Source organism: Metopolophium dirhodum, chromosome 4 (assembly GCF_019925205.1).
Source record: "Metopolophium dirhodum isolate CAU chromosome 4, ASM1992520v1, whole genome shotgun sequence".
Taxonomy (NCBI): Eukaryota; Metazoa; Arthropoda; class Insecta; order Hemiptera; family Aphididae; genus Metopolophium; species Metopolophium dirhodum.
The window spans coordinates 34,145,501-34,161,103 of record NC_083563.1 but is presented as its reverse complement, the minus strand read 5'-3'; the positions used below and the strand labels follow the sequence as shown (position 1 = coordinate 34,161,103).

General features: G+C 27.0%; 1 protein-coding gene across 1 annotated transcript in view; it reads right to left on the bottom strand.

Annotated features, from left to right (window-relative positions):
- Window positions 1–14,661, bottom strand: part of LOC132942570 (probable G-protein coupled receptor No18) — a 119,599-nt gene extending 104,938 nt beyond the window's left edge. Inside the window, 3 exon segments of the mRNA XM_061011113.1 lie at window positions 14,437–14,578; window positions 14,581–14,599; window positions 14,602–14,661. Of these exon segments, the coding sequence (XP_060867096.1) occupies window positions 14,437–14,578; window positions 14,581–14,599; window positions 14,602–14,661 (221 nt within the window).
- Between the last annotated feature and the right edge of the window lie 942 nt (window positions 14,662–15,603).

Below are 15,603 nucleotides of genomic sequence, written 5' to 3'. Positions count from 1 at the left end.
AATAATTATTGTGGATTTACGCTCAAGTTTTTTTTAATTTCCACTAACAGCAACATACGAGGAATCTTGTATTACATTTTCAAGTTTTCTGACAGAAGTAAATTTTAAATGCCTATAAATATCTCAACATGAGTTAAAAATATATATTGTCAAAAACTGATTTTGAGTAAAAATTCCCGTTTTTCCTTAATTTTTTTTGTTTTCCCGAGCTCTTTTAAAATAAATTACTTACTTATTTAAGATTTTGATCTTCCCAATGCACTAACTAGATTCACTTTCCAACCAGAAAATATATACTAAAGTTGAAAATCTAAGCATTATTTCGATTACTTATCGCAACACGGACACACAACAAAAAAGTAAAAAATAAAATACATATCGTTGTAAATCAATGCATATTTTATCGTTCCACTCGGAATTAAAAAAAAAAATAATATTAAAATGAACAAACGTAATAACATAATTTAATTATATATAATATACATTGATATTTTTAAACAGTAAAGTTATCGATTTATCATCATAATTTAACCAATAATAATAACATTTCTCGAATACCACATTTGTTTATTAAAATTTATAAAATTACAAATACGAGAATATTTTAATTTTTTCTTATTTCAGTAATTTATAATTTGTTTAAGTGTATCTAATCACATAATCATATTATTATTATTATAATTTGACCATATTATCTATGATTGATAAATTCTGTCATAAATAGATTGTATAACGAAATACTTCCATTTAAAATGTCCTTTCTCGTTTTATTGGCTTAGAACTGTTGGTAGCAAAAACGATATTTATATTTTTAACCCTATGATATATGATTGTAAATTGGTATTTCATAATAAATTGGGATATCGGATTTCTTTGTGCTAAACGTATAGTGCAGACAATCAATATAATATTGCGACTTAGGCGCCTAAAATGAAATTTAATACCGTTGTAGGAACTCATAATCAATTATTAAAGATAATGTCGTGAAAATAATATATTTTAGTTTTATAGAATTAACTATAATGTTATTACCTATTAGTTGAGTTATTACCTACTACCTATTCGGTGTTTGACTATAATTATTCTGTAGTTTGGTCACCGAGCGCTGTAAATTCAGTACAAATAATTTAATCTATTCAAAATCGTTTTCTGAGAATTGTGTCTTTTAAATGTGGTTTTGTATAAAACGGTATTCTTCTGATCAGTCATTATTAGATTTTTTAAAAATTGAATCGTTGAGAACATGAAAAATAAGGTTAGACATTTACTTTATTTTCAATTGACTTAACGGACATATTTACCTTTCAATCTTACTTGCCAAATTCAATTATTCACTCCTATTCACAGTAGACAAGAAAATACATTATTGTCCTATTTCAGTCTACTAACTATGGTCTCAATGCTCCTGTTAATGAAATTAGTTAATAAATATATTATTGATATCTATGTTTCACATATAATTAATGTAAATTTTATAAATGCAAATTTAAATAGTTTACTTTCTTAATATGTTTGTACACGTTCAATTTCACATAGTCACATAAATTGTATAGATACTACCAACTGTATCACTGTTATCACTTTTTGGAAATTTCCCGTACAATCAAATAAATAACCCAACCATTTCAGATTCAGGAAATTAGCTTAAACAAATATGGAGACAGCACATAAACATATATAAAACTCCGTATAAAACCAAATAGCAACATTAAAACAAAATAAACAAATGGGATATTTTAAATACCGCTACACAGTCATATAGGTAATCAAATCTAAATTTGTAAACATCAGATAATTCTCAAAAGTATTACATAAATAAAATTACAATATTTATTATTCAATTATTCATTATGCAATCGATATTTTTAGTCAAAATAAAAAATAAACAATTCACAATAGATTTAATAATACAAAAATATGTAAGTATATATACTATTATTCTTTTGTTTTTAACTTTTAAAAAATAAGTTTTAATCATTTTCAAGCCTCGTACAATTTACAATAATTGAAATGTTAACATTTGGAAAGAGTTTTGGTGTATTATACAACCAATAAAGTGCAACTTATTGGTAAGTATATATTGATTAAATTATTGTATTATGAAACAAAACCTCAGTAGTTCTACATCGACGCAGTATTAAACGCATACATCTAAATAAAACTTGAAAATAATTATTATGGTAGACTCAGATCCTTATCGTACGGTCACTTGCTCAGATAAGATATCATAAAATTCAGGATTAAAAAAGCGGGAAGAACAGGTGACCCGTGTTATTGAAACAATTTAATGGACCTGCGAGCTCCTTTAACTCGTCTCAAATCGCTGAAACCGCTCTATGATCACCTTATCGAGCAGCAGCCACAGGAAGTAACCGGAGTTGCGTAAATAAAGTGGTAATTATCGTCAGTTAAAGGTTTGTCATCAAAACGACAACACGCTTAATAACTATTAAAACAATGACTGTCTTGCATTAACTCAGGTAAGTACAGCGCTAAAGTTTTGAAATTCTGGTTCTTTGTCAATAGTGTTGTTGTATCGCTCATCAATTGAATATGTTACGTTAAGTTTTTACCAATCATATTCTGTTTATTTTTTACTATAATATCTTCTGACCACTATTTTTATCTACTTTAAAAAAAAATAGAAAATTTAGCAAAGTATGCGGTTCTTATTAAATTCTGCTCGGTAACAATTTTCAAATGCTAACTAATGAATGATCATTACTTTCAATTTTTAAATATTTACCTATGTACAACAATTGTGCGTCAAGAAGGATAAGCAAGACGAGTTTTTATAGGGGAGATTAGGGTTATATATATTCTAATGTATCTAATAGTACTTATCTAAATTTCCTTTCCGATTGCACCAATTTAAGAGATGGATACAATTTATTATTACTAAATAATCAACAAAACGTATGACTGTGAGTATAAGTATATTCATTTTTTTTTTTATTAATGAATTAAGGTTTTTGTTATTATTAAATTATCAGACAAGTTTAAAGATAATTTATAAAGATACTAAACTTTTATATAATTATGAAATTTTCCCCCCGAAAAATATTTAAAAGTACTCACTACTCACAATAGTAGGTGATACTAAAATATTTTTATAATAATGTACCTACCTTTTGTTCTTTTGACGGAAAAATTCAACATCATTAATAATAAAGTCTAGAATAACTTTTTCTGTTTCTTAATAAACTTTAATGAAGTTATTTCTCTTCAGAGTCATGGTAAAAGCTTTTTAAAATGTTTCTAAAAGGTTTCAAGAAAAATATTCTTTTTTAAGTACCGATAAATTGTTATACATATAAGTAACCTAATTCTTATATTTTTAACTGAAATTTCAAAGTATCTTTAAACTGTATACATTAACAGCTAACAATTATTAAACACGATAAGTTGATTAATTATTTAATTATAATCTAAATTAATAATGATCTAAAAAATAATTCTTAAGCAGTCAAAAACTAAATATCACGTTTATATCATGTTCAAAATTTAAAATAAACGATGTTTGCTGTAGCATGATTAATTTAATAGTGAACACAAATATTGTTTTGTGTTGAAAAAACGCTAACTCATTTTGATATTTTACTTTAAGGAAATTTAATAGAGGCACTATAACATTATATAACACTTAACATAATTAAGTGTCTATATTTTTCCCATATTTATACTTGGTGATAAATAAGCTTTCAAAGTGAATATGAGCGTAACTCCGCTAATATACAATTTTTATATAAATAGCTCATACCAAAAAAAAAAATAAAGGTCCAATATTCAATTTTATATATTTATTTTTAGAAAAGTTTCCTGAATCAAATTATAACATTATAAAAACATTAAAAATCACCTTAATGGTCAAAACGGAAATCTTAAGTTTACTTTAGTTTTAAAAATTATATCCACTTCCTGATCACTCAAATTCATTTTTAACTTGACATTTTCATAAGCCAAGGAAAAATGAAAAAAATTATGATATATCAAATCCATTACACATTGTAATAATTTTTATATTTAATATTTGGCAGTCCATCGGTGTAATAGTTTTGTGAAAACCACAAAAATATGAACTAACTACTATTGTAATGACAGAAATGTTGACAACGGTAGGTAACAATGAAATCAAAAATTGTAATGACCTTGCAAAATATCTTTGCACTCTTCCTAATCACAAAGCGGTACTACCATCTACCAGTTTCACAATAAAAAAACGGGAATAACCAAAGTACTAAATATGCTATAACAGCATGATTATCAATATGTATTAAATTTATACACAAGAATATGCAAACTTCAATACATGCTTACCGCTATTTATATCTGCGATCTGCATAGGCCATTATGTTCGTAAATGTAAATTGCTAAATATTTTGCTGAATCAATCGGGACGAATGGAGTGAAATTCACTTGGACTCACAATTACTGTTACAACTTACACATTTTTATTCAAGTTTATAATAAGACCATCAAGTTATAATACAAATAATTTTAGATATGGTATATTATATTGTATGGTGGAAACAATTATAAATTTTAAATTGGCGTTATGTGCCTTTTAATTCATTTCACACCTGGCCGGCTAGACATCTAAATCTCAAGAAATTCAACAGGCTAGTGTTATGATAATCCTAAATCCATCTATACATATATAAATGAATGATTGTTTGTTTTTATTCTCTATAGAATCAAAAACCACTGAACCATTTTCAATAAAAGATTTCAATAGATCAATAGATTTCGAGGGTAATGTTAATAGCTTATTTTTCAGCCCCTATATAGGTTATAGTATTAGTATAATATGTGTACACATGCATTTAGTTTTGGGTCGCGAAAATCGAATACTTTTTTGTTTAATTAAATGGATGCCATATTATATTACTATTATAATTAGTAAAAATAATATGAGATATGCAATTTTTACAAATATTTTATAAAAATACACAACAGTTAAAATCAAATATTTATAAACACAAATACAATAATAAATTACTTTTATGTTTTATGATTTTCAATCATAATTAGTTTTTTTAATTCTGGACATATTATTTTTGTCAACGGATAAATACGAATATCAACCTTAGCGATATTGGATTTACGTCGACCTTTACTTTTTCAGCATTCATTGAATCTGTCTCCAGTTTTTTGTGTTTACATAAAAAAATATGCCCAGAATTAATAATTAAAATATTATACAATATGTGGGTACAAAAATACTTTTGGTTTGGTTTAATATTTGTAATCTTGTTTTTACATTTTTCCAAAATAATATCTAATCAAAGAATATTGAACGTAACATAATTTGAAATATAATATAATATCATACTTTAAATCTTCAACAATAAGTACATTGTACATAAGAGTACAAATAAGACAAAATAATCAAATAATAATTGTTATTAGTCGTCTTATATATATTTTTTGTTGAAGATTTAAAGTATTGTATTATAATTATGTTAAGTTTAATATTCTTTAGTTATATATTATTTAAGAAAAATCAAAAAAACTAATAACAATTATTGATATTTTAATTAGGTTTAAGCTTTCTATTTTGTTTACAATCCATGATATCCCGGAATGCAGATATAGTCTTAAGCTGATCACATTATTTCTCATAACTGCCATATTAATTAAAATTATAATTAATAACTAGAAGCTACTCTAAGAAATTATAAACGAAAACTGTCTGAGGATTACTAGTTTTATTCTAAAACGTTTGTCTGAAAACCATGAACTATTTGGTCGTAATTTTAAGACGGATAACGGTGAATACAAAAATAAATAATACTATGTATCATGTAAACTGTAAAGTAAATATCAGACAACCTACAAACTACCCACAGTTGTTATTCTAAGTATAATAACTCTTAATTTGGCAACAATCCACGGAGCGTCGATTCAACTAATAATATTACATAACAATGTATAATTATAGTTACAATTATACAACAGAATACAACTCTACTAAGAATCGTTTTTAAAAAAAATATAATTAATTTATGAAAATTGCATTCGTTTAATTTTGTCATTTATCTCAGTGACTGAAGCAATGTTCAACTGTTATTCAAGTTGTTTTAATGTGGATTTTGGTTTATAAAAGGTTTATGGTGTACCTAAGCTGAATAAATATTATTAAAAAAACCTCTCAATGTTAAACCAATATATTTCTTTTCTCGAATATTATTGTTTTATTTAGGTACCAAGATTACCGTCATATTATGAAACTATTTTGTTTATACCTAGTTATAGTAGTTTGTTAGTATCAATATAATAATATATTAAGTAATTTATTCCGTTGTGATGCTAACTTATTCACACGTTATTAAGTACATTTATACGTGTTTTGATTAACTTGATCAGCAGTGGAAATTATATTAAATCAATGCATTATGTCACTATAAAATCTAATACATTCAGATAAATTAGTCGCTATTTAATTATAATATCGTAATACGATGTTACAGACTTACAGTACGTTAAAAACAACAAATTATTTAAATTAAAAGTTAGAATTTAAGTAATTAAACTTTAATACATCGTCTTTATGTGTTTGTGAGTAGCATAATATATATTATGAATTTAATCTTATTATGGTATTCATCAGTACCTACCTTTGAGAACTTATGGCAACTATTAACAAAGAACCGTAAAGTATACCTCATAATATAAATATTATACAACGTAAATCATAGGTATAGAAATTATATACAATTGCTAGCAAACCGATTTCTAAACGCATCATAATTACTTTTTTACAGGTTTTTATATTGGATACACTCCTAAAATATTTGTTTTCGTGTTATAACTTGGGTTCGTGATCAGACTAACATAGGGTAGTCGTCTATTTAATAAAATCCGGTGGTATTGACTATTGACTTGTTTCAGCAACTAACCTAACCTAGATTATTAATATTTGTTTATGATGAACCCATCAACAAAGTTTGTGTTAAGAATTAAAATCGAAAAAATTAAAAAGAAAATGTATTTGTACGTAGTAGGTGTGGGTAAGTAGGTATAGTCACAATAACCGACGAGTATCATAATATAAACTATTTTAAGTATTATTTTTCGGGTGGCACTACTGAGTGCCCTCCCAATATCTATTAGTCTCGCTAGTTATATTACCTTTAATCAAAATTATTTATTGTACCAAATTTGTATAGATTGTAATTATTAAAAAGTATTATTTTATGATATAATAATATAATTGCATTAAAAATAATATAAGACAAGTTATTCCTAATAAATATTCATCCCAAATTGGCAATTGTGGGATTCATAAACATAATACGATATTACGATTATACGAATTATACGAATTATAGGTAATCATGTGACAATCAATAAAGTGTAAGCAGCGAGATTTTATGGGACGAATATATATAAGCTTGGTGGGGGGGGGGGGGGGGGGGATTCTGAATGGATCTCAGACTATTAATGAGGTAATACTGACAATTGGCCGTTATTAAAATATCAAGTAATCGTAATTTATTACAATAATTCTTAATATTAGTATACCTAATGGAACATTATGTATCCAGAGTCTAGACACATCTTGTAAATTGCATTGTGTAAAACATAAAATATTTTAATTTTAATTGTTCTTTGCGTGTAATTAAAAATACGATTTTCTGTTGATTTCCAAGTTGTATTCGAGAACACAATTACCTATTAAAGTATAGATATTAGATACATTGAGTAAGTTACACAATAAACATCAATAACTGATATGACGGTATATTGTATTGTTAGAAATGATTCGAGAAAAAACCAACTGTTTACAGTCAAGCCAGTTTTTAAACAAATAAAGGGAATACTCAAGTCACAAAGGCATTTATTATATTTCACAATAAAATGGCGATACAAAGGTGATGAAAAAGTTTTCTTTACTGTAGTTGTCATTCAAGTAGGTATATGTTGTTGTCTGCTAATAGACATAAAGATTGTTGTGTGCAAGTAGGAGTGAAGATTCAGATAGGATGGCGTAAGAACACCGCGTCTAAAAGGAAAATAAGAATTTTGTTTTTATTTCGTTTTGTTTATTGGTTGAAAACAAAAATATGATATCCAAGTACATAGATTGTAGCATTCTTGATTTTCAATTCATTTAGAAAAGTGAAAGTTTGTAACTATACCAAAATGTTCCTATTAAAGTAAAGGAGCAGTTAACAGTGTTTATACGCAAGCATATTAATATAAATACAATGTGGACTATTAAATGTAATACAATTTATTATATATCATATATTATTATATTTTAATATTTTTAATAAACTAAAAAAGTCATAAAATGTATAACTCTATATTTCACATACACATTTTTTTAATTTTAATTTTAATATATTAAAATCTGAACAATGTAAGTTTGTTGATATTATTGATATTATTTACTATTCAAATTTCAAATAATCCAATTCTGTTTTAAATGTTATGTTCTTTGAAATATAACCAACATATTATATTATATTATATTCTGATATATATCGATTTATCGATACATACTGCCGTAGTAATGTAAAATCCACTGCCGTCAAAAACAGCATGCAGATTACACCGCCACTATTATAACATGTAAATAATTTCTCTGTTTTGTCAATGATGACATAGTAAAAAAAGTTAAAAAAAAAATATTAGATTATTAATTAACATGTTTATATGATTGTATGATTAAAAAAAAAGTATACAGACATAAATAATTATAGAGAAATAACTAACTATACCAAAAAATATCATTATTTTCTGTACGGAACAATGTGACAATGTCACGTTATACTAAACAAAACTGTAAGATAGTTAAGACTAAAATAAACTAAAAACTTGTTCACCCAGAAATTAAAAGGTAAAAATGATACAACAATATTATATTGTGAAATTGTATGTAAATAAAATTATCTAAAACTAAATATATTTATATTTTTCTTATTTTGTACTATATCGAAATTTAGTACATAATAAATACCATCAACTTGTGAATATTTTAGGATAAAATATCAAAAAGACATTCATATTTTTTTAATGATAAATTATAAGCCATGTATAACCATGACTATATAATATATAATATTATAATCTATACTATTTATTATAATATATTTTGAAAAAACAAACGTTAAAAAAGTATATGGCCACTTATCAGTTATCACACATTGAATGTAACCATCGATTATATTCAATATAGATAATATTGATCGATCTCGTTTTATTTTTAGTATACTTTCTAGTAACTTTATAATATATGTTTAGATATAAACATTATACAACCTGATAAAATTCAACATGGATATTCAAATGTTTATATTTTCATAATAATTTACAACATTTTAAAATTGCAATCTAAACTTTGAAGAAGACAAATTGTACATATATTTGACATTTAAAACTTAATATAGTTTTCTTTAAATATAAATAAGGCGTTTGGGTTCCTTAATTTATAATAATATATCACTAAAGACAATTTTTAAATTTAGGCATCCTAACATACTATAAACTACGTTCTCCAATAATGATAAGTATAATACGCATAATATTATAACACCATTAAAGCGCTCAATCCGGCATTGTGTAAGATTAATTTTACTGATATAATCACGAAATTTGTTCGTAAACATTGTTATAACCATTATATATCCTAAAAACCAGACTGATCAGAGTTTGGCTTTCTAAAAATGTTAAGAGTCGTTTTTAAAATGTCAACTAAAAGTTATGAGCATGATATAAGAGACTATTAAAATGACAAGCGTATTTATATGAAACTTTTGGAGCACTCATTTTACTCTAAATAGTGGTCACGACGTCACGTACATAAAAGAATACGCCATAATTGTAATACTATTATTCCTCTAGTACATTCCTCTATTCACGCAGAATCTTAAAATTACTGACAAAATACATATAAGTTCACAAAAAAAATAATATTCTGGCTATCTTTTACACGAGTGTCGAATAATACGTGCACGTTAAAATATGAGAATGTATCGATTCAATTAATATCGGTTATTGCTGCCTCTTGAATCTCATAGACAGTCTGCTATTTTATTAGACATCAAAATATTAACTACAAAAAAAACAATATTATGTGTACTGTAACAATACAGTGTATGTGTATTATGCATGTACTCCGCCATCACTGCGTCAAGAATTACGATAATTTTACATCAAATGTTGTACCCGTACCCTCAAACGTTGAGTTTTCAAATTATTTAAATTATTACCCTACAAAGTAAACAAAATTATTTTACATCCATCTTGATCAATGAATAGTTTTATATGCTTGCGTTAAAATAATACAAACGAAAATATCTCAGAGAACTATAATTTTCTATATAATATTCAATATCGTATACAATTGTATGATTGATCCACATTATGAAAATATGTTCAAAATTCTATTTTATTGTTATGGTTTGAGTGAGGAATAGTTAATATATTTTAAGGTAGCTATATATCATCAATGGGAGTTATATATACAAATATATTGTATCTATTCAGTTCCTATTTCGTCTTTACATTCTTATTTTAATCCCCAATTAGTGTAAATAAGAAAGATAATATTTGAAAATGTTCGGATACAAATGATTAATATTATGAATTTCTATTAAATCGATTAATAATATATATTAATTTGTTTTAATTTCATTCATACTAGAAAATAGAAATACTGTGTGAGTTTAGAGTAGACAATATTGAGTATTACGGTAATACTATTACCTTCGGAATAGGTATTTATATGCGTTTTATTTGTATTGATGATGATTGAATGATTTCTAAATTGAATTATCAAAAGTTAATTAGTAGTAATTTCAACGCTTTCCTATAATTTTTTGAGAAGTGCCAGCAAAAAAAAAAAATGACTAAGTACCTACCAATTATAGTGGTTGAACCAATTCTTTCATGGGAATTATTGTTGTCAAATGTTATTGATACCTAAACTTTACTAGATGGGAAATATAACTCAGCGTTTATAAAAGCCTCTTTCTAAAAAAACATAATACACAATATTTTATTTTTGTTTTAATTCTCATCTGTTTTTAATTTTTAGTAACCAACAATAATATATTATAAATTAAACACGAACCATAACTCATAATTAGGTAGTTATAACAACCAATATCGTAACTACAGTTTACCTATAGCCTATAGGTATATGCGGCGGATGGCGATGATATTATATCAATCCGCTTTGTTCGCAATATCCTTAACTATACGTTCATAATATGCATTTGCTCAATAATGAGTGAATGAAAGACGGGACGAACAAATTTCAAAATTTCAAAACTGGACAAATATTCTAACAATAATATTGGGTATATAAGGAAAAAGTATAATAATTCCGTTAAAATTAAAAATTTAAATCTAAACATGAGTAATTTTGGGAATTAAAAGTTCAAACTGAATATTTAGTTAAGTTTATGAATTGACACCAAGTATCCTAATTTACCATTATCTTTTTTAGCGAAGACTAAAATATATTAATTCATAAGCCGAGTGTACATAATTAACTTTTGTGTTGTTATTTTATCTATGTTATGTTTTTATACAATCCCATAAATATTTTGTTTGTTTAAGGTATTCAAGAACTTTTGAACGCAATAAACTACTTTCTACCCAATTTAATGTTTTTTTTCTACAGTAGGTACCTACTTAAAACTATTGCGTTTTTAAATGAAAACTAAAATGGCTACGTGGTTGATTCTTTTTTTCACCACAATAATGGGGAAGAGCATTCGAAAAGCCGTAAAGTCGTTGGGGTTTTACAATAAATGTCTCACCGACATGGACCGGGCACTTTTATCGACTATATATAGTACTGTGGTTACAATAGCAAGAAGATAGAAAGTTGAGTGCAGTAAACATATGAAAGAAAAAATAAGAAATATAGAAGAAAGATCAAAATAAAACGAATTCTTCCATACAAATATAGAATTTACACAGTTATTGTACCTATATCACTTGAATACGTACTATAACTTTAATTTCATTGTTTCCACTCTAATAATATTTCAAATAATACAATTTTTATATTACGTACTAATACACCATGTTTTAATAATTATATTATATATCAATGCATTAAATTAATCGATTTTAACGTATTATATCGAATAATGTTAATAAAAAAGATCAAATACTACATTAAAATGATTTAAATTTTTAAATTTTAAGTTTTACATACAAAATAACATTCAATTGTTACTAAAAATAAGCTAAACGAGATTTTTAGATTTTATCTAACAGGATATTTATACAAAATCTTCAAACGAGCGTTTCTCAAGAAAACACTAATTTGAAGTACCTAATTATAATATTTAAATAGAATAAACATTAATTAGTTTCAAGACATTTTTAAAATCTAGTCAATTTATATGCATATCAAGCAATTTATACCAAGGAACCATAATTATCAATGAGCAATAAACTTTTACTATAACTATACGAACATTCTAAGAAACAATACTGATTTTATAAAGGTGACTTTTTTTCTAGAAAATTATCTTTTGGAACAGTAAAAGTACTCTAAAGACTAAAAGTGACATATAATTTGCCAACTGTAATAATGGACCCAGATGGTACCTCTTTTAACGGGGAATTTTTGTAAATTCTCAAAGTTTTACAAGCAAAATACAATACATTTTTATTATGTTGTTTGTATGATTGAAATTTTAAAGTGAACACTAAATTGCTGCAGCAATTTAAAATTTAAAATCTCTTTAAACGTAATAATATTTTTTTAGTAATTGCGGAATATTACATTAATATAAGTTAATTCATGACACACATTTTCATTATTAATATTGCCTTTTTTTTAATATAATATTTTACAAATAAAAATTAATTTTGCTGGTTTTGTGGTTTTCCCTTACACTGGTTGCTTTAAAACTACAGAAAATTATTTAGAAAATTGAAAATTTCTCAATTTCCTATCTATGATAATACATTAAGTGATCTTTTTAAGTACTTTGATAAAGTGTTAACTGAAAGTAAAAGAAATATTAATAATAAATAAATTATAAAACTAATAGTTGTTCACTTTCAAATCCAATATATTCTTAGTTTTAGTCTGAATCTAAAATTTAACATTTACTAACGTATTACTTATAAATGTATAACTATATGAGAATACTGAAGTGTTTATATGATCCAAGACTTAAAAATTAAAAGCCTTTAAATTGTGATAACTAATGCGCATTTTTTTTGGACGAGTGTTAGACGATTAATATGTAAATGAGAAAATCGTATAACAAAAATTAATAGCCCGAGACCAAACATTGTGGTTTTATATTTTTAAAATAATGGACAATGTTGAGTATTTAAACGCTTGAAATTAAACGAATAAAATAGGTACCTATGTAACAAATATATTCAACGATTTGTATTGCAGTTAAATCCATTATATCCATGGATATATCATTAATATCATTCATTCCCAAATTTCAATACAATTTTGATGAAGTCTTGAAAATTTTACTATTACTTTATTAGTATTGCTAAAAATAAAACCTATGTAAGATTCACAACATGTATACGAAAATATATTTTACTTGGTGTTGGTTAGATTTTAATGTGAATGTTGCTCCATTGTCAATTGAAAATTCAGTATTTGTTAATATATTTCAGAACTTAAATTGAGAGGAAATGTTTAAAATATATCCTAAATACTATATTTTGTCATTTAATTTTTAGGTTTTGATAGAAATTGTATTTTATCTAAAGTTCAGATAACTTTGTTTCTTAAAATATATTATATACTGTATATAATTCATTACTTATAAATCTAAGACAAAATCATATTATACTATTTTGGTGTATTTCAGTCTTTCTACTTTCTGGACATGGAACAATAGATTTTGAACCAAACTTGAAATTTAACACTAATTTAGTTTGATACAATATTACCTATTCATTAACACGATATTTGTTTAAACGAGACAACAGATTAAAGTTGTGCACACCTGTAGGTACGTTTCTTTTTTTCAAGACTGGTGTGAAAATAGTTAAAAGTGCACAGACTTACGCCAATACCAATAAGGTGGGTAAGTACTATACATATAGGTGATAGGTACACCAATACGATTAAAAAAAATTAAATAAAAAATCGCACTGCACTGCGTTTTGGGTGTCCATTCTGATCATGAAAATAGAGAACGGTCCGTGTTATAAAAAAAAAATCGTGTACGGAAAACGTCGACAAACAACAAACAGCACTATCATTTCTCTCATAAAATGTAGCCGTTTTGACTGCGACCAAAACCTGGTGTGTGGTAATCGCAGTACGCCGTTACACGAATGCCAGCTGACGTGCATTTGCCGCGTAACCGCGCACAACAGTCGCCTAACGATTATATCGCCTATATTATTAACAATTTCTACAGTCGCACGCGACACGTCGGTTTGCCGAATGCGGCGCAAGTAGGTGTACAAAACGAAAATTACCTTTTACGCGGCTCATCATCGGAGGAGACGGTACGCTCTCGGGTCGCCACGCGTGTGACTACGGGGCGGTTTTCAACCGAACACTGCCGGCGCGCACGGTGGTTGTATACGCAGCGGCGGCGGCGGCGCGTGTGCGTGTGTGAGTATTTTCGAGCAAAAACGCAAAACTCTATGGTTTAACGCACCGCGGACGGCGGCGGCGGCGCAAACTCCACGGCGGCGCATTCTCCTCCTCGGAGGCTTTCGACGGTTTTATTTTTTTTTTTTTTTTTTTTCCCGCCACACCATCCCTCCCTACACCGCGCGCAATACCAGCCCCTTTGGTCCACGGTTAGGTATATATTATAGGCACTGTGGTGGTTCCGTTATACCGTGCTACCGTTATTATGGTTATAGGACGCTGATAAATCCAACTGCACTCTCCCCCTCACACACGCGCGCGCACGCCGATATACTTGCAAGCCCCCCCTCCCCGCGGAACGTGCGCCGTATTACACAGGGTGTATGTGAAACATGTGACACGGTTGTAAAATGAAATGTTACATAATGCAAAGCTGTCATAATATCGTTTGTGGACGCACGTGCTCCAGTATAACATCATACGAGTATACGTACACACATCGCTGCTCAACAAACACAAATATATAATATACAATATTATGTTTTGGCACCTGTTTACATCTATTATTCCGCACATCAATTCCGTGGCATGTCCATATGGAATGTAGATCACGCGTGTAGGTACTGTTACCAAACATTAGTATGACTGTTGCTGGAAGCTGCATCATCAGAAAATATTAAATATCAGCTATAGGTACCTACTTCGAATGAGCTGATTTTCATATTAAAAACAAATATGAATATTCATCAGGCTTAAAAACAGGCTTTTTTACAATAAAATAAAATAGGTATTCAAATTTTGGTATGATAACATAGAATATTGTATTCCCACAAATCCTAAAAAAACCTAATCAAATTAAATATTTTATATAGGATTGAGTTAGGATCGTTCTAAACGGCATTCAACAATAATTAAATAAAATGTGAAACACGTAGGTAAGTAAAAATATATAAAACTAAAACGTACAGACAATAACGAGAATTTTTATACGTCAAACACTACATAAGTGTTGTGCCGCACGCTTAACGTTTCACATTATGACTATT